The sequence below is a fragment of the Argentina anserina genome, chromosome 1 (assembly GCF_933775445.1).
Source record: "Argentina anserina chromosome 1, drPotAnse1.1, whole genome shotgun sequence".
In the NCBI taxonomy this organism is placed as follows: Eukaryota; Viridiplantae; Streptophyta; class Magnoliopsida; order Rosales; family Rosaceae; genus Argentina; species Argentina anserina.
The window spans coordinates 2439910-2460836 of NC_065872.1; the positions used below are offsets into that span (position 1 = coordinate 2439910).

At 38.2% G+C, this 20927-nt stretch overlaps 3 protein-coding genes across 6 annotated transcripts; all 3 read right to left on the reverse strand.

The window, feature by feature from the left end:
• Positions 1-111: 111 nt before the first annotated feature.
• Positions 112-7060, reverse strand: LOC126791119 (putative E3 ubiquitin-protein ligase LIN). The gene is made up of 14 exons (XM_050517527.1): positions 5946-7060; positions 4803-5042; positions 4613-4698; positions 3352-4494; positions 3109-3253; positions 2724-2978; positions 2321-2627; positions 2102-2226; positions 1898-2014; positions 1556-1810; positions 1322-1432; positions 1078-1224; positions 676-924; positions 112-302 (listed from the first exon to the last, which is right to left on the reverse strand). Exons 1-14 carry the CDS (start codon positions 6735-6737, stop codon positions 285-287), a joined length of 3990 nt encoding a protein of 1329 aa, XP_050373484.1. The 5' UTR covers positions 6738-7060; the 3' UTR covers positions 112-284.
• A 522-nt stretch (positions 7061-7582) lies between these two features.
• On the reverse strand, positions 7583-9098 carry LOC126796310 (bark storage protein A). Its single transcript, XM_050523110.1, is given in 6 exon segments — positions 7583-7921; positions 8018-8095; positions 8098-8281; positions 8414-8565; positions 8663-8723; positions 8821-9098. Coding segments are annotated over 6 exon segments (987 nt in total). The 5' UTR covers positions 8994-9098.
• A 1944-nt stretch (positions 9099-11042) lies between these two features.
• LOC126787962 (transcription factor bHLH68) lies at positions 11043-14778 on the reverse strand. Of its 4 annotated transcripts, none has more exons than XM_050513891.1 (9): positions 14363-14776; positions 13730-14102; positions 13221-13298; positions 12863-12928; positions 12599-12664; positions 12269-12334; positions 12041-12085; positions 11800-11847; positions 11043-11446 (listed from the first exon to the last, which is right to left on the reverse strand). In XM_050513891.1, exons 1-9 carry the CDS (start codon positions 14635-14637, stop codon positions 11309-11311), a joined length of 1155 nt encoding a protein of 384 aa, XP_050369848.1. In that variant the 5' UTR covers positions 14638-14776; the 3' UTR covers positions 11043-11308. The 4 variants fall into 4 exon arrangements, with proteins under 4 accessions (XP_050369848.1, XP_050369840.1, XP_050369856.1 ...); XM_050513883.1 differs by having other exon boundaries at positions 13730-14105; XM_050513899.1 differs by lacking the exon at positions 11800-11847 and having other exon boundaries at positions 13730-14105; positions 14363-14778.
• Positions 14779-20927: the final 6149 nt, after the last annotated feature.

Genomic DNA, 20927 nt, shown 5'->3' on the forward strand with positions numbered 1-20927 from the left:
ATTAGCCTCAGAATCAAGTGTACTTGAAATTAAACCAGCATCACAATCTTGTCCACGATTAGGCATTGGTATGGAACATGTTACATCTTATATTTAATATTAGTATCTGTACACAGCTACGATATGCCAAATTACAATGCAATGGTTTACATCTCATATAGTAATATATATATATATATATATATATATATATATATTCCTATAAGGCTTTTAAACAAAGAAAAATTATTACAAAGAATTTCATCTAAAAATCACCTAGTATCTTCAGCTGCTCTCAAGTTCTCTTAGTTTAGTCCCCATGCCTGCAAATCAGTAGAGGATAAATTACCTGACTCATTCTTCTTACTGTCCAAATTCATCATCTTAAAAAAGCAAATCTTGGGTTTCTGACTTTCTATAACATATACTGAACACACTCACATCACGAAATCAAGGTTTCATTATGGGAAAGTCCAAAAAAACTATTTATATCTGCTTAGAACTTGGCAGAAATACCTACATCTTAACACAAGTAAATATCCCTACACATGGAATGCGTAATCATGACTCATGAATACTAATGTGCTTGTTTGCCCATGTCATATCCATATTTTTTCTGGCTGAGACTACATCATTGTCTTTTTGGTCGAAATCTCAAAATTTTATAAGTAAAATGAAAAGGAAAAAACTAGTTACCTGGATTCGGCCATCAGAAGTTCCAGTGACCAAAAGTTCCTCATTGGCATCAAGAGCCAAGGAAAGAACCTTACAATTTGTGCCAGTTTGTAGAGTGTCTACTATTCTGTTCTGCTTTTCCCTATCCCAAATTTCCACACATCCTCCTTTACCTCCCAAATAGATCAGTTCCGAGCTTAATGCCATAGCCCGCACTTCTAGTGTAGTTGACAGAGACCCAACCAAACTGAAGTTGGCAGCACTCCAAATCTGGATAAAACTGAGTGCTTAAGTACCAACTTAATATGAAAAATATGGAAATTATATTCAAACTTTTGTTATGAGCCTTTTGTTTTTCCATGAATGTGTTATGTATAAAACAGACGAAAATTGTGCACGTTGTTTTTTCCTGTTGGAGGGTACCTTCACTGCTGATCCATCCAACGAAGCACCTGCTGCATATATCATTCCACTATGATACTGAATGCAATATATAGGATTTGATTTCCCAAGTAATTTCCGGGAGCCAGTTTGAATGGTACTAAGTGTTCCTGTGACCAAATCAATCTCCTGAAATTTCACATAAGTGAAAACTATCAGTACTATAAAAGAAATAATTATAGGCAGATGCACTTGCAAACCATCATGACTTAGAGAGATGTCTTACCTGAACAGTGCTATCATGGCATCCACAGTATATTTTCCCACTTACCAGAGCAAAGCACTTTACAGCTTTGCTCGAATTTAACATTTTGGATCCTCCATTCCATGAGTGAGCCTGGAAAAGTAACAGGCAGCACGTAAGAAACTGTTGAATGATTTTTCTTGCTGCTAAGATCAAAGTGGTTGCATATATACCAGAAAAAGTAAGCAGAAGTCAAATTATGATCTCCTTTAATACCTTGATACCACTGCTTTGTGGAATGAAGCATGAAAAGCTATTGGTGACGGCCAGACTATGAACTTGATCTTTCATATCATGGACTTCTACACATTGGATTCCTTCATTGCTTATAGACCAGGCCCTTGTTGTTCTATCTAGTGAGCCACTATATAGAATCTCCTTTGATTGCAAAATTGCCAAGCTAGACACTGCTTTTGTATGTTCTCGAGTTTCCTGGATTAGATGGAGAATGCTGCCTTTACCCGTCCAGACCTTCAGAATTCAAAACCAGAATGTCATGAAATAAAAAGTACATGGGATGAACATTTCCGGAATAGGATAATGGTCAAAAATAGCTACCTTTATAGTTCCATCTGAATGGCCAGAAAATATTTTATCCTTGAAGCAAACTACTGAGAGGACCTCTCCATTCTCACTGCTATCTACTTGAACTAATTCTTTATGATCCCACAGTTCCTGAGGTTTACATGTGCATAAAATTTTGTCATGGGCCTTCGTTGTAGAATCATTATATACAAGAGTGGGATGAAGTGGTGAACTTACGGCACTAGAGTCTTGTCCTTCAGAAAATACTTTGAGCATTTGAAATGCCAAGGGAGTGTATCTCTTAAGCTCTCTCAGGCCTTTGACTATATCCCTCCTGCAAGAATTAAATTCTTGCATTCCTTCTGAAAATTTAAGAATTGTTAGCTATTCTCCAACTAAAGAGTTTTTCCAGGAATTTCAATTTAACTAGGGCTTTCAAAATGGCCTATGCCTTACCCTGATCATGTATGAAGCTGCCCAACGCTAGCAAGGCAAGGGCTTTGTCTTCAATATCCTTAGCAGACTTAAATATTGATATGAAGCGTTTAATCAAGCACAAACGAGCTGCTCCTCGAATTCCTGTATCTGGAAGGACATTGAGCATATGTACAAGCCATGTGGCTGAGACAAAGCATGCAGAGCATAATTCTGAGATTCTGCTCTTCAATCCTTCTGCCAAGGCCTCAAAAAGTAGACCAAACTCATGGCTTGCTAAAACAAATGCCGTTTTTCTTTCCCAGTTATCAGCCGCCTTTTCTTCCTCCTTTTGGTGTCAACCAGAAGAATGATATCAGGATATCAATCGTATGAATTTTAATCAGGTTCACAAATATTGGCAAAGCAGTTAGAAGAAGCTCACAAGAGTGTCATCTTCTCCAGAGAAGCTGCTAAGTTGATCTATTCGCACACGTTGTTTATAAATCTTGTCAAGGCCAGCACGTTTCAGAAGGGAAGCCCTAGCAAGAGGCTTTCCTGATGTGGTGAACCTCCCTTGCAGTGACATAATGATCTCAGCAGCAGCGATTTGGACAGTAGGGACCTCAGTATTTCTGAGACATGAGATGAGAGTGTCCATTGCCTCCTCCCGGTATATGCTCATCTTTCGCGGCTCTGCCTACAAACCAACAAGTAATCGTCAACAACTGGCCGGTTTTTGTACTTAAATGTAATATGAGTACTTGATATTAAACAAGCTGATGACTTGATCATTTCAAATTGACAAAGGAACAAAGAGAGATCCAAACCAGAAGATCAAGTTGAAGTAGTAGACCAGCCACAACAGGACAATGATCTGGAGCAGCGGTCTGTAGATAAATAAGAAGGGTGTGCATTGTACTGAAAGGACCCTCATCCTTTATAATATGCAGGAGTTGTTCATTGAATGTCCTTCTGTCTAACACAAAAGTTAGAATTTGTAGTGCCTGCTAATTTCAAATGTGATAAAAGATTTGGATAAACAGAAATAAGCATGCATGAAGTATCTTTACCTGTTTAGTTTTACCAACTCAGACAAGAAGAGAACTATTTCAAACCGTTCTTCATCCTTTGCACCCGTGAAGCTATCCAAAACATGTGCTAACTCGGCTTTATCAGCTATTGTGTTCCTGCAATGCCCATCCTGTTGCATACATCGTAATAAGATCCCAATAGCTGCAGTCTTCTCTTCTGCTGATTCAGATTCCAAACTGCTGATTATTCTCTCAAGTGTTTTGTCAGAAGTCAAAGTGCTGGCAATTGATACACTACCACCAATAATATGCCCCAGTAAAACCACAGCAGCTGATTTTGGCTTTAGACACATATTAGGGAAATCATCATCTCTCTTTCCGATAACCAATAAGAGAGAGTCCACCAGGTCCATCTTGACTAGATTAAGAATACAATGCCTCAACAGATATATTAAGACAACTGCCTCCAGCAACCCCTTTTTGAAAAGAGCCACAATACATTCAACATCAGATTCAACCTGAGTTAGTGTCTGAACCACAGCAGTGTCTCTTGATCCCAGCTCAGACAAGAGGAAAACTGTAGCTGTTAGAACTCGAGGATCAATAGAATTGAAAAGAAGCTCCACAAAGCCATTAATAACCGGAGGCTTCGAAAGCATACTCTGAATGTTCCATTCCATATTTGCTTCCAGCCAGAAGCGCTCAATACGAAGAACAGCCATTTCAGACTCCTTGAGAATTTCTGACATACAAAGATTGGTAATGGAAATTCTTAACTCACTAAGTGCACTATCAATTGCAGCTTGGCTTATGACACTGACAGGAGATGTTGAAGGCACTACTGATTTCACCATTGGCTCAATCTGCGGGCTTGGATTATCGGATGGACTGAAGGCTATACCAGGGTTCTGTTCTTGCCAACTTGCAATTAGACGTTTGAGGACATAATTGGTCTTAGGCAGTTGGGTACTTTGCAAGTTCTGGCGTGTAATTGGGCAGGTTGAGTTTCCTCTATCGAGCCATTCTTGGATGGCTTTTCGCTCATATGTCTGACCAGTCTCAAGTGTCACAGGATCATCAAAAAGGGTACTAGTTATGGGACACACAAAGTCCTTAGGAGGAGTAAATTTTCCACTACTAGACTGGTTTTTAGAATCTGCCATGACCCGATTTGGAGATGAACTATATAGAACAAGAATCCAAATATTACCAACTGAAATAAAGAATGTAAAGCTAATGCCAAAAGCAGTGATGGGTGATTTAAGCTTTTCGTTATCAGAATGAGATAGCTGTCACATACCGGCTCGATTCAGCAGTAATGGGTTGCTTTAGCTTTTGGATTTGGTTCTGTCCGGGATCAAACAATTCCATTCTTGTGTTGTTTTCCTACAATACTCAAGATACAGCATTAGAAACCAAAAGAGTTGCATAGTTCTATCAGGCCAGCTGTTGAAGATTCTTTCATTTCTAGTTGGTATCGATTCACTCACCTCAATTTCGGCCTCGGAATCCGCAGAAGAATCAAGAGAATGATCCTCTAATGAAGACTCTTCCAGCTCAGAATCTGAATTTACATTTGGCCTTCCTCCCGACATCCATGAGGGTGTGTGGCCTGTGATGATATCATCAAGTGCAACTCTTTGGGGATACAATGGGGGAGACCTGGGTCGTCTTACACTGCTGCCCCTGCTGAATGATTCAACTGAATTTTCTGCTTCAGCCCAAATTGGCTGCGGGTATTTTTAAGAAGCAAATAGTGAAATGGGATTCAGATAAATGTCAAACTGTAGACAATGACAAAGTTGACACAAAAAGTCGAGAATACAATGGGTAGTTTTGGATCCCAGCCAGTTATATTATTAGCTACTTTGGAAAACCTCATACCAGAGAAATAGCTCATGGCTCAAAGATTCCAACCAAGACACACGAGAAGATAGCGAAATCATTATATAAAAGCCTTTTATGGTTAGTTACTATGTAAGAATTAGTCATCAACAACATCTTATATGATTTCTTTTTTTATAAAGTGGCCTAATTTGTACCTCTTATACATAGCATTAGGGAATATGACAATTTCTTCAATTAGGTACAGTGCAATATATGGATATACCCGTGGGAGTTGGGTTGGGTTGGGTGTGTGACAAAAACAATTAGTCCTAATAGTCATCATTTGATTACTGATTTTTGTTTATGCCAATAAGACAAATCTAGCTTTTGTCTTTGAACCACTATTGCAACAATGTGCTTGTTCCTTTCTGAGGTATGCAACAATGAGCAAATTGCCCAAAGTAGGTAAACTCAACAACTATTGTAGAGAAAATGAAGGAGTTAAAATCAGAGTCATTTGTTTTCAAATGCTTTCAATCCTAGTCACTCATCACAAACTTCATCAGTAATGTTTAAAAAATCACCATAAATTGCAGATAGGTAGAGTCAAAACAAGTGCAGATGTGAAAGGTAAATGTGAAAGACAACTAAATTTACCGAGCTTACCAAAATTAAGACCCAGTTCATATGCAAGACAAAGCAAAAGCCAGAGCAAAAGAAATGAAAAAACTATACCATCTTTGAGCAATTGAGCTCATTCATCACAAAATAACTATGGAAATTTGAAAGAGAAAGAATTGATTTACATTGTACCGTCCGTTATCAAATCCAGCCTCATCTTCACCGTTACTACTACTCCGATCATCATACCGGAATTCATCACTTCCTTCACTCGATTCCAACACCACAGCCGGCGGCTGAATAACTCGTCCGTCTTTATTATCCAAAACCGCTCTGAAATACTCACTGAAAACCCTACAATTCTCATCCAAAACCCTCTCGTAGCTGCTCTCCAGCTCCTTCAGCCCCGCCGTCTGGTCACCGCTCATCTTCGACAGCGAATTCGACCCCGAAAACGCCACCGACACGTCGTTGATCGAAACGTCGTCGTTTTGGTAGCTCAAGTTTGGGGACATCGCCGGCAGGATCTGCGATCGGCGGCGGTTGTACCATTGGAGAACCGGGAGGAGGTGGACGAGGAAGAGCTCCTCGAACAGCACCGGCGCCACTTCCGTCCGGGCGAGCGCCGGCGCGGTGCTGAAGATCTCGAGGAGGCAGACGGCGGCGTCGACCGAGCGGCGGCTGAGGCCGTAGATGAGGGAGAGGAGGAGAGATGAGAACGGGCTTCTCGGCGCGGAGAGGAGGAGCTTCTCGCAGAGGCGGAGGGAGGAGGCTCTCACGGCGGCGCTGCCGGCGGCGATGGCGTTTTCTAGGGCTTCGGCGGCGAGGATGAGCCTCTTTTTTTGGCTGTACTGCGACGGCGGCAGCCTGTGGCGGAGCGTGGAGAGGAGGTGGCGGCGGAGGTCCGATTGCGAAAGGGTTTCGGAGACGAAAGCCGCCGTGTGGAGGAGAATCTGCGACGAACTAGTAGCGGCCATCACTCATCACTCTTCAATTTCTTTGGGGGAGAGTTTTTCAGTTTTAGGGGGTTATCTGCTTTTTTAACGGAAGCATCAAACTTGGCGGGAAGAATCTCAAGACGGCGTCTAGGGGTGAAATGGTCATTTAACATGTGTTTAGTGAAAATCTCACGGCATTTGTAACTTCATATCGAGGCTGAAGAGGTCTCTATCCAAGTTTCTACGGTCTATGATATTATAGGCCGCCCCGGCCGGCTTGAGTGCTTAGTTGATTCTCAGTCGCAATCTCAATCAAGCAATTCACTATAAGGTAATATACTATTGTGGATTATACTCGAGGTTATTAGTCTTGTTCTTCCATTTGGCATTGGTTGTTGCTCAATGAGGATAAACAAAGTACAGGTGACAAAGAGGTACTTGTCCAATCTTCGGCTACAGTCTGCAGACTGAAGTGTTTGGATGGCGAAAGTTTGTAGGACGGCGCGTCGCAAGCTTTAAGATGTAAGACTGATTTGTATGAGACCAACATTCATTGGATTGTTAGTTTAACAATGCTCAAAGGCTAAGCTGTCATGTACAAAGTTTGTTCTTTCTCACTGGGAGATGCAGCAGATAGGTTGCGATAAGTTATTGTCGCGAAAAGATGCTTAAACGAGTTTTTTTTTGATGGTTTATATATGTTGATACCTCCACTAGCATAGAGCAAGTGTGCTATGCCACCAAGCATAAGTATCACCCTCTAGGCGGACTTATAAGCCACTATAAGACTCAACCATGGCATCCATAGCGTACCTCGTCATACAATTGTTTGATGAATGATGATACATAAGAAGAATCTGTGGAGCTGTCATGTTTTGATGAAACTAGGTAGACAACAAGGAAATGAACTTGAGCACTACGGTGACTGCATTTTGAGCTGCCAATGATGTGAAAGTAGAGGCTTCATTCGACAACGAGGAGCCTCCACCAGCCAAATCCGATAGAGCCCTTATCACAATGAAGGGTGTCATTTGTTGTTTGCACACCAGAGCTACTGCAGCGCTTTCCATGTCAATTGCAGTTGCATTAAACTTGGAGTTCAAAAATTGTCTATATGCACTATTGTCAACAAACACATTTGCACTGATCCCCTTTTGCACTCTCACTACTATTGGTGTTCTTGGTGAAAAAGTTGTATTGACACAGCCTTCTAACTTCAGATCCTGTGAATTCATCACCAAAATGAATTAGAATCAAGTTACATCAACATATACTGTACATTACACAGATAAGAGAACATTGTGTCACTCACTAACTACCGGTAGTTGTTGAGCAAGTGCAAAATATTTTTCGTTTACAGGGACCCAAAAGGCGTGCTGCTGAACTTCAGGGGTGCCATAAACTGGGTTACTGGGAAGATCTCTTCCGGTTGGTACCACGCATTGTTCAGAGAGTTGTCAACAGGCTTGTTAGTTTCTGTTTTGTTGTTAAAATTGGAAAATTTTATGTAACCAACATCCCTAGTGTAGTCTCCGAATGACTCCAAGGATAACAAATCATCAGGACCATCCCCAAACCTCTGCATACATCCAAATGACAAAAGAATTGATGCGCTGTGTAAGTTGGTACAATTTTAACTAAAGTAATATTCATCTTGCTATGGTGAGTGAGATTGTCTTAAACTCTGTTCATCATAACTAAAAATGTTTGTATGCCAATTCCAAAGGCCTGTATGAGCCCAATACTGAGGAATAGTGACATCTCCAATTTGGAGTTGAGGATCTGCATTTCCTGAAATACCAAAGTGCACAACCCCTTTCACCCTGAATAGGATTAGCAATAATTGAGTTGTTACACCCACATTAAGCTGTTCAAATGTTTGTGCACCAGTTATTCTCAATATATAATATTCCATTGACCAAGAAACTAAACTGAATCCTAGTAAAGGTTCTGCATAAACATACCATGCTCAACCCTGTCATAGCTATTACAACACACTGATTATCCAACCGTCCGAATCGAAAGCTTCTTCCTGTGAAATGAAAATTCGTACAAAATTGATTCAACTCATCTTACCAGTATCAGGCTTGATGCAATATATATATAAACTTTGATGATGGACAGTTTGATTTATGTTCCTGAAAAATCCAAAGTGGGAAGCTTATGATCAGCAACAAAGCTTCCAGATTCAAGAAGAGGGTTGAGTTCAAATGAATTTGGTACTATAATTCCCAAGTATGGGACTTTTCTGTTCATCATATCAATCTTTTTCATGGTACTGTGAAACTGCACCATGAACTGTCCTAGTGCTAATACCCTAAACCAATGCAAAGATAACCACAAACACCATCTTCAAATGGCTTTCCATCTCTCTCGCTCTCCCTCTAATTAGTCTAATCAATCCCCAAATGATGGTGACCTTGCAGACTTGCATTGGCCGCTGTCACATTTATATACAATGGTCTTGATTAAATATTAAGACGTGAAAGCTAGAATACTCAAAGACTTCAGTTTTCATAATAGCATTTCTTAATTACTAGCATTTCTCTATGTGGATTGTGGAATCAAAGGAATCAATCCCACGGTACCTAGCCTGTTCCATAATCCCACATACAAGAGAAGTCAAAACATGGGATTGTCACAAAATTAGTTTAGGATTCGATACATATTAATAGGAGACAATTGATCCGAGACCATCTTTGTAGACTCTTCTCCTTAATCATACTATGTATATAAGCATGTTACTGATATGAATGTAATACAGTTTTGGAACATATATTACAATTTTACTCTAAACAAACCAAATCCATGCACATCGACTTCTAAAACACTGTTTGAATTGCCTGAGTAACAAGCTCTTACTTATAGGTTTAGATTGAAGTGATCAACTAGATTTTCATTTGATGAGTCCTTTATTAAATGCTTCTAAATTAACCTTGAAATGAAACAACCTATTTTCCAAACGATATACACAGAGTTGGAGAGATTCATAGTCTTAATATGGACACCGATGCTTAAGAAAGAACAGGGAATTGTTGACGACTGGAGACTACTAAAATGCTTTGCTTGTAGCAAACGACCTCTTCCGACAAAAAAAAACGACCTCTTCCTGTTCTCTTCCATGCACATGGAGAGTGAGATTGCGTTACGTTTTGATTCATAGGGTTTAAATTTGCACGTTTAATCAGAGCGAGCCAGGTCAACAACAACAACTTGCCTGAGCTTGCAAGAGGGTAAAGAACCAACGATGGGCTGAATGGGCCATCCTCTAGCCAGCCCAAACTATTCTGACAGTCGAGACAAACCAGAGTCCTAGATTTGTTTATGGATAAACAGTATTTAAAGCGCTGGTGGCCGTTTGATTACATGTACGGTTTCTTTCACCAAGCCTTATACGTGATCGATGATGAGTAGTGTAGAAAATTTGTGACCGATAAACCACTATGGATTCGATTTCATTGTTAGGTTGAACTGTGATAATCAGGGAAATTTATTCCAAAGGTAAAAGTAAAAGATACAAACACAAGAGGGGACATGATCGAGCCTTACTCCAACGAGAATACAGAACATGAGGCACTAGGCTAGAGAAGAACCTCATCTTTGCTTGCATGCGTGCATGCATGCACGTTGGATGATAGGTAGTGGCGGAGTGAAAGAAGATCGAATAGAGAAGGGAGAGAGAGCAAAAGTGTGGCTGAGAAGGAAAAGGAAGAATTGGAGCCATTAGATCTTCATTTCCACGTGTCGAGATCATAGATTATGTCAGGATGGTCAGGTAATTTTGTTGCTCGGGAGAGGATCCGGATCCCTATAACAGATTGTACACCAAAATTACCAAATAATGCACGTTGAATTATATCACTATTCTTCAAGAATTTTTGTCATGCACTCATGCCTACTATCAGATATCTCACATTCAACATTTGGTTTACTAATTACTAATTCAGTTTAAAAGAAAGAATTCATAACTAATTAATAATATTTTTTTTTGGATATGAACTAATTAATAATATAAGAACACTGGATTGATTTGAATACCAAAATTCTATGAGGATCGTTTTCATAATTCGCTTCTGGGGCACTCTGGAATTTCAAAATGTTTTAAGAAGAAACAAAAGTTGATGAGGAGACGCTTTAACTAATAACAAATATCAAAAGAAGATTTCAAGGAACCATAGAAACCACGAAAGAACATAATCTGACAAAAAGTTGAGTATATAGTGCTCAACACGATTCAAATGAATCAATGCTGCTATGTGATCAACAATATTTGAAATGATCACTACCCGTTCTAATAGTTAATACCGAATATACATGAACAGCTAGCATTGAGGCGGAGGAAGGTAGATAATTAAAACTTAATTAATTAGGGAGTTTAACAACTTTCTAGTCCCAAATTAAAAGCAAGCTAGCTCGCACACAAGCATATATGCATAAAATTGATAGATATTGTTATAGCATCATGAGCAATCAGCCTTGGGGTTTTAGCAGAGTGACTGCTCATGATGTTATATCATTTAACTGATTTCCATGAAGCTCCATCCATTCGAACAATCTCATTTGTGTATACATGCGTGTGTGCTGCGTATGCCACCCCCATCCACATTACATTACTGGAAACCACCGCCGAGAGCTGCCGGAGCCCAATAATCTGCTCCGTTGTCGCTCCCAACTTGAAGGGTACAAGAAACCGGAACCAAACACAAACCCCTACTCCTCAGGTCCTTCTTCGGCTCTTCATAAGCATCCTAACAAAGTTTAAACCCATGCCAAGAGTTTAAGGAGCTTGTCAGCTTGATCAACAATAAGTCCATCGACCAACAAATGAAACGTAATAATGTAATATATTACATTTAAGGCAAACTTGCTAGATATGTCTGCACCCGGCCCACACAGTCATCGATGAATTTGATGTCTAGTCTTTCTTCTTTTATTTTGACAGAGTTAATAAATTCAGAACGCATTTCAAATTAGTTAACCAGAATCCACCTAATTAAACAACCTTTAAGATTGACAATATAATTGTAACAAAATTGGTGGTGCGAGTGACAACATAACACGTACGACGCTATCAGACTCGTTATAGTGAAGATGCATTTACCTGCTCGGTACTAACTCCTTTCATCTTCATGCAGTTATCATTCAGCAGCTATATATAGTCAACAATCAAACAGAAGTATTAGCAATGATCCAATTCATTATACTCATTTTCTCTAATTTAAGCTTATCGTACGTAGTTACATGCATACACTACTCTATGATTTCCACACAGACTATACTTGCTTAATAGGAGCAATATATAACTTGTAAGTACTCAGGGAAGCTGAGATACGTATATATACCTGGCCAGGATCTTCGGGAAACATACAGCTCCTCTCCCCATGAACCTATTTAACCAGAGATAAGTACAATCAAGGGTTAACTAATCAAATCATTGACTAGCTAATAATATATGTGTGTGTGTGTGTGAGAGAGAGAGAGAGAGAGAGAGAGAGAGAGAGAGAGAGAGATGGGAGTATATATGTAGCATTGGAGTGTGAGTCACTAGTAGTCTAATATATTGAACTTACTGCAGACTGTTGCTGCTGCCGGCGCATGTTTGGTGATCCACTGCCCAAGTAAGGTAAGCTTAGGGCCTGCAAAATCAGCATCCGAGGGGGGAAAAGAGAACCATCGGGCATATTTAGAACTTCGATCATCAAAATCTAGGGTGATAAAATATTGAAACTTGAAACTGAAAGCAACAAGTAATATCTATTTGAAATGGAACTTTAACGCTGTGTTTGTAGTCTTGTACTGTTATGTAAAACAATGTCGACCTCCGAACGTGGGATATATAGCACTACCAACTCATGGTAGTGCTTCAAAAATAAAGGAGCGAAGAGAGAAAGAGACGTGACCTCAATTTGATTCTGAAGGAATCTGATATACCCAATAGCCTCTAACAAGACAGAGGCTGTGTCAGTCTGCAAAAGAGAAACATCACACCACGTCCCTCCAAAGTTAAACACTTTCTATATATCCCTTCTTCTTTAATGCTTAAAGGTAAAATCAATTTAAACTACGATATGTGATCTATTAAGATGGAAGTGTATTGAAGTTCAGGAAGTTCTTTCATTATGGAGTTTTTAACTGCTGAGATTAATTTGTGAAGGCTACTTTACCTTCCCAAATGGGGAAACAAGCTGATGAAGAGCTGTAATTCTGTCACCTAATTTCTCCTTTCTCACCTGATCGATTAGAAAACACATACAAAGATATAGAATAAGAGGGGCAGGATTCATATGCAGTCTTAGCTTGCGGTTAAAATAGAGACGAGAGAAAGATAGGGCGACATGGATAGATAAAGAATCAGTATGATTGATCACAAATGGACAATCAAGAAACACAATTATCACGATCCTGGCTAGCTTACACAGATAGCTGCATGTGTGTGTCTGTTTTCGTGTGTGAAACAGAGAGAGAGAGAGAGATGGGGGAAATGGATCGGAACATCATGCAAGACTGGTAAATTAGCTATACCTTGAAGGTAGGTTGGGCTGAAGAAGAAGGTTGAACCCTAGCTTTCTTAACTGCCCCACCAGTTGCACTACTGTTACACTTCACAAGACAAGAAACAAAAAATTAATAATTTGATACGGAGTAAGAAGAGCAAACATAATTAACATATAGAAACCATCATTGGTTTTATGCTATAGCTAGATCAATTAACTACAAACTAATAGATCAAAAAGGGAAAACGAATCTGATTCAATCCATTTCAAAATCAGCATGTCGATTATTAATTCCAGAAATCAAGATTATTAGAAGGCGTTCAACTCAAGATGAAAACAACAAAGAAAACAAGAAGTTCATATATAGCTTGATTAAGTATAAGCTCATGATCTGTTTTCAGAAATCAGGCATTTCAAAACTCAGGTTAAATCTGAGAAGGGGCGGGGGAAAAAGGAAATCTCCAAACCCTAGCTGGGAAATCGATCGAGATTCAAGAATACATAGGTTGCTCTCTCGACTCTCTCAATGTCTTTTACCTCGGAGCTGGATCGGCTCTGTGGTGGATGCCTCCCCTCCGACTTGTTAGAGAAATCCAACATGTTGCTACCGAAACTCGTCACACACGACGAGTTAGGAGATGAGGCTGAGGCAGCAGTAGTGGTTGGCATAATTTGAGACAAAGAGCACAAAGCTGCAGACTGGAAATCTTCATTATTATTCCCAGTACCATGATGCCCGTACACAAAGCTACCTGGTGGCGAGTTTTCTTGCTTCACATCAACATTAGCAGGATCATTTGGATGGGCTTGACTAATCAATATTTGCTCCTCCCAACCCTCCAGTTTCTTAGCTTGATGGATTAGTTGTCTCAGACCGTTTGCCTTATCATCTTCACCGACTAGTCCACCCCTGCTAATAACCACACCCGTTTATAAGTTTTGATTTCGATCTAAAATGGTGAATCCATTGTCTTTATATTCTTAAATAAAAAGGTTGAAATCCATGCAGACCAGGATGCAGGAATCAGCTACGGAAAGGCTAGTGTTTGAGACTACATAGAATCTCATATCAAGAATTCATAGTTTTGTACAGAAAAACATGTATGATCAGTAGTGCGTGTGTGTTGTGAGAGAAAGAGCTACAGCTAGAGAGGATTAAAGAGATATTACAGGAGGAGTTGGCTCCAAGGCTCTGGAAGCTCCTGGTTCTGGTTCTGATTGTTGTTGTCATGCCAAGAAGGAATAAAGGGAAGTGAAGAGGAATTAGTTGGTTGAAACTGCGGAATGAAGAAACTAGGGTGATGAGGAGGAGGCAAGAAAGGTGAAGAGGAAGGTTGATTAGTTGTTATTGGCGCCCTCATGCTATTGATGTTCCACCAGTTAGGGTTTCCGGCCGCCATCATTTGTTGCACCGGTGAGCTCTGCAAAACATGACCTCTATTCATGCCTTTGTCTTCTGAACTTGGCTTGGCCTTTCCTTCCTTTCCCCCTTTGTGTGGTTCTCTTTTATTTTGCTGAAGTTCCCAAAATAAGTCTTTGTAGAAACTTTGAGAGGTACCTATACTGGGTTAACTGGTTAAGTACCCATGTTCTGTTTTTAAGAGATATATTGAATAATTAGGGAGTTTGAAGAAACACCTCTCTCTCTCTCTCTCTCTCTCTCTCTCTCTCTCTCTCTCTCTCTCTCTCTCTCTATATATATATATTACACTGATTTGCTTTTTTTATTTTGCCTGTTCCCCTTTCTTTTGTGTTTTTTTTTCTTTCTTGCTTTTTCATCTGCTTTTGCTTTATCTCAAAGTGGGACAGAAAAAGGTGGTAGCAATTCCAATTAATTAAGTAAACGAAAAAAATATATATGGAACCTACTAACGTGACTATGAGTTTACAGTGTCTCCATCCTATAACCCCGGCCTTCTGGCATCACTTATTGGTACAAAAACTTACACAGGAACAACATAGTAAGTAGTTCTTGGCCTTGTGAAGCACTGATGCGTATCGAAGAGGTTCGATGTTCTTTTCAATTTTCTCTTTGAGAGAAATGAGTGTGATACTTAAGGTGATGATATATTTTATACATGTTTCAAGGCTTAGGCTTTGATTCGTTGCCCTTCGCTTTGTGGGGGGTGTGTTAATAGCGAAAAAAAAATGTGTTAATGTAGGGGCGGCCTTGGAGCAAGGCCTACCGGCCGCCTAGAGCCTCCACCCATATAGGCCCCCGAAAAAAAAAACCATTTATAATTTTTTAGTTAAAAATAATATTATTTATATATATAATTCAGGTAAATTAGAGAATTCTAGGTTTTTATCTTTGTTGTTGCAACTCAGCTAGTTGTAGATAATTCTTCTCAGTTTTATACATTCATATTTTGGATCTTGTTATTTCATTTGCTCCTTTATGAAAGATGTATATTTTTTCTTTTTTAGTTTCCAACATATTTAGGAATTGCACCATAGAGAAAGAACAATTTCAATTCAACTATTGAATTCAACTATTCAAGTTGATGAAAGAACAATTAATTTCAATTCATCTATTGAATTCAACTATGCAACTTGATTTATTATTGCCTAACGGTTGTGTTAGGGGGGGGCGTTTGTAGTTTCTTTTCTTTTTTGTTAAAAAAATATATAGAATTCAACTTGTAGGTACGTCTTTTCTGCATCAGTTTGTAAACTATCTTACATTTGTAGAAAAAAGAAATAATTCGTGACTACATTAAAAATTAGGGAGCTTCATCTTTTTGTTCTACTTATAGACCCGAAAATCTCAGGACCGAAATGTGTTAATAGTATCTTTTTTTCGTTGTTGTTGAATGACTAAAGAATCAATAAGCAAACTGAGTTTCAACACGTAAAAAACTATGAGTTCTGACACAAATTGTTTAAAACTCTAGAAAATTCATACTTTTTGACAGGTTATTCTTCATCTTCTTTTTTTGTTAAAATAAATACTATACCTGACACCCTAAATCGCATCATGGTAATAAGAAGGTGATATTCTACCTGAATCCCTAACACCCTCCATTAATTCTCGCCATCTTTCTAATGAGGAAATATTTAACGTCTAAGAATCAGATAATAGATGGAAATGAGTTTAACTTGTAAGATATAGCCAAGTAATTTAGTGGCTTAATTGACCCCTACGTACTAAACTACCGGAAATTATGAGTAATTAATTAGTCGATATTGCATGTTGAGTCATTCATAATTCGGAGGCTACCTTACTCCAAGTCATGACTAATGCAAGCTTAAGCTTCATGTTTCGTGACTAATGCAAGTCATGACAATATTATAGTATAAATCTTTGCATTTATATTTGTTTATTTCCTTAAAAATACCATATTAACTTAGTTGTATGTTTAGGTAATTTTTGGAGTAATTAATAAGCAATGGATCTTATTTGAGAAATAATCCCTCTATTTCCTAGCAAATATGGATTACAAGAAGACGTAGAGAGGAACTACTCATAGTGGACGGTATAAGAAGGGAGGAGTTAAAAACCATATTCGAGGAGTCTATTATAGACTTGTTAATATAAAGAAAAGGGGAGTCTGAATCTCCGTTAAGGAGGAGACATATATAAAACACAATGGAGGCAGATTCACATGGGGAGAGACCGAAATCCATATCCATTCATTGATTCATCAACAAAAATCCTCGGACTCATCTTCAATCTCCTAAAGCTCATATCCAATCTCCTCAAGCTACAACTCACATCTCCTCAGGGTGCTAAAATCTCATAAAGGCCTCCATAAGTTGCTTCACACAATTGCCACCATCATTACCTCGACCTCTCCAACATCCATACTTTCTCATTCCTTTGTAATTTTATTTGTGTGAATTTTATAACTATATGTGTCTAATTTTCCTTAGTCAGGGGCGAGGTTAGAAACTCCGAATATGTGATAGACATGGTTTGATTATTAGTTTCGTTATTATTAAGTTTTTTAAGACGTTTATTTGGTTTTGGTTTACATAAAACTCTTGCTTATTTATGTTCATTAATACATGCATATAACATTTTAAACTTGTGAGTGGGTCTGGGCTAGAAATAGGTTGACTAATCTCTTAAACGACTAGAAGGTTTATTTTAAAGTAGTAAAACCTATAGGATAATAGGTGAAACTAAATAAAGAGGATTGCATGCTAGGTAGGCATTTCCACACTAGTTTTGCATACTTGTTTTGATCAAATTACCATCGTGTTTATTGCTTAGAGTAATTCATTGAAAGAATAACGTATATACATGGATTTGGTTATTTCAAAGGTTAAGTAACGGTGTGTCATTTTGCTCTAGTAGTTATGGGAAGTAATAAAAACTTATGCAGTGTGTTCACGGTTTGTTCTTGATTGAAACCGATTCTTGACTTATTAATTAGAACATAGGATTGTACACATGTTTTTAAAGTATTCGGTAGTGGATAATTGAGTCTATAACATCTTCTCTGTATTATATGTTATGAATTTCACATTAATTTGTTTGTTTTTTTATTCATTTACTATTTCTTGTTCTGCTCTATTCGTAACACCAAAACCCCCCCCCATTCTTTTACTTGTTTTTTCTTCAACTCATTCCATTCTCACCTTTTGTCCCTTACATAATCCATCCCACCATTCTAGTTTTTTGTTTATTTGTTAGTTTAGTTAATTAGCTAGTTTTTCTTTTGTGTGCAAATTTAAATACAATGAGTCTCTAATAGCAAACGATCATTACTTATTATATACTACGATTAACAATCTTTTACATGGTTAATTGTGAAATTATTTTAGCCGTATCAATTGTCATGGATGGTTCGAATTTGAGAACTGGTACGTATGTAACCCTAGCTAGGTAAAATGGTTTTGTGACTTTTCTTACCTAATTAATGATCGAGGATCGGAGTTGATGTAGTTGTATATGTTTGAGAGGAGAGATCTCACATATAAGAAGTGAAAAATAAAATAGAGATTATAAGTGGGTGGATAATACCCAATTGTATCGAGTTTGTGATTAAAACCCAACACATGTGAGGTGGCTAAGTTGGAACAATATCGGTACAGTTAGTATATGGGCCACGCTTATCCCTATTTAACATGGTATCAGAGCGGGTTCCTCTCCAATCGCGTCTAAAATATGTCGTGGGCCCGAGTTGAGTGTCACTTTATCATGAGCCCAAGATGAGTGCTATTATCATGTCATTGGAGAGTTTCCGATTGGATGTAACTAAGTGTCGTTGGTTACTAGACCTTAATTTATTTGTCCCAGTATGTGGAATGTTAATCTGTCACGTGTAGACCTAAAAATTAGGTTGCACGTGAGGAGACGTGTTGGAGAGGAGAAATCTCACATCTAAGAAATGAAAAATAAAATATAGATTATAAGTGGGTGGATAATACCTAATTATACCGATGACTTTTGTGATTAAAACTCAACAACTGTGAGATGACTAAGTTAGAAAAATATCGGTACAGTTGGTTCATGGGCCACGCTTGTCGCTGTTTAACAGTATATGCTTAAACGACTCTGAAGTTTTAATAGTGGGATTAGATAGAGGATTATATATATATATATATATATATATTATATATATATATATATATTATATATATATATATATATACACGTACATATATATACTTCACAATTTGTTTGGATGAAAATTTACAAACTACTCAATTATAAGTTAAAATAACAGAGAATGATGATTACGAAATTGATAGTGAGGATCATCAAAATATGAGCATTGGCATTACTAGATTTGTAGTCACCTTCGAAGGCTGTTAGTGGATGATGTATGTGTGGCAACCATATCTGCTTGTAAGCTTGCTGTAACTGACTGCCCTAATTATTGTTTAAGGAATGGAGAAGAATGTTGTAAAAATGTGAGGACGATGACCCGTGATTGAGAGTATAGAATAGAAATAGGATTAGGAGGTGACCGACATTGTACAGTATTACATTTTTCGAGCGGTCATTTTATAGGGTTCGGAGATCCCTAATCTCAGGTCTCCAAGAGAATGATTACAGTTTCCCAGAATCAAGATAGACCAGTCAAGATTGTTTTCACTCCCGCATTGATAAATGGCCACCTTATCTGTTTTTCAACCAAATCCGGTTGTTAAAAACTTCAAACTCAGCAGCAAGTAGGAAGGAATGAATGTCCATGTCTACAGTACTCTAGCTGTCTACTTGCATCTTCGAAATCAAATGCTATAGCTATAGTTCGAATGGACATAATTGTTATGTGCTTTTTTATTTTGAGAAGATCCGTTTATAAGTATTGATTAATTAGTATAATGATATAGAAACTTATTTTTCTTTTCTAAAGCACATAACACTTCCTCAGTATTTTGACAATGTAATTTGACTGCGTCATATATATTGAAAGAAATTTGAGACTTTAAATTCAACATTTTGTATACGTACGACTGATCAACTACAGGTTCAGCAGGTTACAAACAATATTTGCAATAATCAAATAAATTAGTATGCTTTAGCTAGTTAATTAACATTCTCAAAAAGAAAAATAGTAGAAAATAGTATGCTTTAGTTAATATGAGGCGGATGACTCTTCAAATTTTTCATTTTTGCAATGAAACCCTAGGGACTTCCGAGTTCCGACGCATACTACTTCAACGTTTTTAATATCGAACAAATCAAACGAGAACAAGCTAGCAAGCATAAACAAACATTGGATATTCTCCTCGCCTATTATTCCCACGACATACATTCCCTTAAACCGCATTTTGATGCAAGAACCAAACAAAGAAACAAATACCCCTTAAATCTCGAGCTCAATTGCCTTGCCTTAGGAACATAAGTTACATAACCCTTGTTGTTTTGGGCATGTTGAGACTTTATTTAAACTAACTGGTAGCTATGGCGTTGTCTGGTCCGTACTGCCAAAATCTTTGTCGGAGGCGCCGTGTCTTTTCCAGCACAGCCCTTCCCTACTTTTCTCACTCCCCATTTTAATTTTCTTCTCTTTTGGCTCTCTCCCATATACAATGATAAAACAAACAAGAAACAACACGCCTCCCTCTCTTGTCCTCACCTTCCCTCCCATATATTCTCCTCGGTTTCTCTAACGCTATGCTTTTGGGGTTTTCTATATGGCAAGGTTTTAAATTAGGACATTATCTATGCAGAATTGCAGATTAACCAAAAAGTTCTAGGCCAGGTCTTGGCTCGTAGAAGAATCCTCGATAGTTTGAAGCCTGATATATTTACTATGTGGCTCAAAATTTTGTTGGTACCGGATTTGTGGCACACAATAATCTACATAATTGATGCATGAACAAATTTTGATATTAGTTGGTCGTCATCAGCAATACTATTTCGATCAACTTGGAGTGTTCCAATTCGAATGACATGCTAGATTAATGCATGCAAAGTTCCATATACTATTCCCGGAAACGAATCAATACATCGTTGGTCTCAGCCAAAACAATTACGCCGGACAATTAATATTTCTCCATTACAGCAAACATATGCATGCTTCATTATGTATATATGTATATACCCGTCATTGAGTTTGTTTCTCTTGTATTTTTGACATTCACATGTACGTACACCCTACGTACTGTATAGATGGTGCATGCATGCTTTTCCATATCGATCATACTCAAGATTTTTCTAATTTGTTAATTAAAACTAACATTTGCTAATAAAATCACGATAAGCATCGACATTGTTTTGACTTGGCATGTCATTTCCTAGAGCTTCGAATATTACCTCATAAAAGGGTGTGTTCTT

Bases quoted from the DNA above. Each gene is read 5' to 3' on its own strand.
- LOC126791119 (XM_050517527.1), bottom strand. From the start codon at position 6,737: ATGGCCGCTACTAGTTCGTCGCAGATTCTCCTCCACACGGCGGCTTTC. The intron at 4,495-4,612 runs GTATGTGACAGC...TGTTCTATATAG, and splicing joins ATTACTGCTGAATCGAGCCG to TTCATCTCCAAATCGGGTCA. The intron at 2,227-2,320 runs GTAAGGCATAGG...TTAAATTTTCAG, and splicing joins CAGCTTCATACATGATCAGG to AAGGAATGCAAGAATTTAAT.
- LOC126787962 (XM_050513883.1), bottom strand. From the start codon at position 14,637: ATGAATAGAGGTCATGTTTTGCAGAGCTCACCGGTGCAACAAATGATG. The intron at 14,106-14,362 runs GTAATATCTCTT...TGTGGTTATTAG, and splicing joins CCTTGGAGCCAACTCCTCCT to CAGGGGTGGACTAGTCGGTG. The intron at 11,848-12,040 runs GTATATATACGT...GACTATATATAG, and splicing joins TTCCCGAAGATCCTGGCCAG to CTGCTGAATGATAACTGCAT.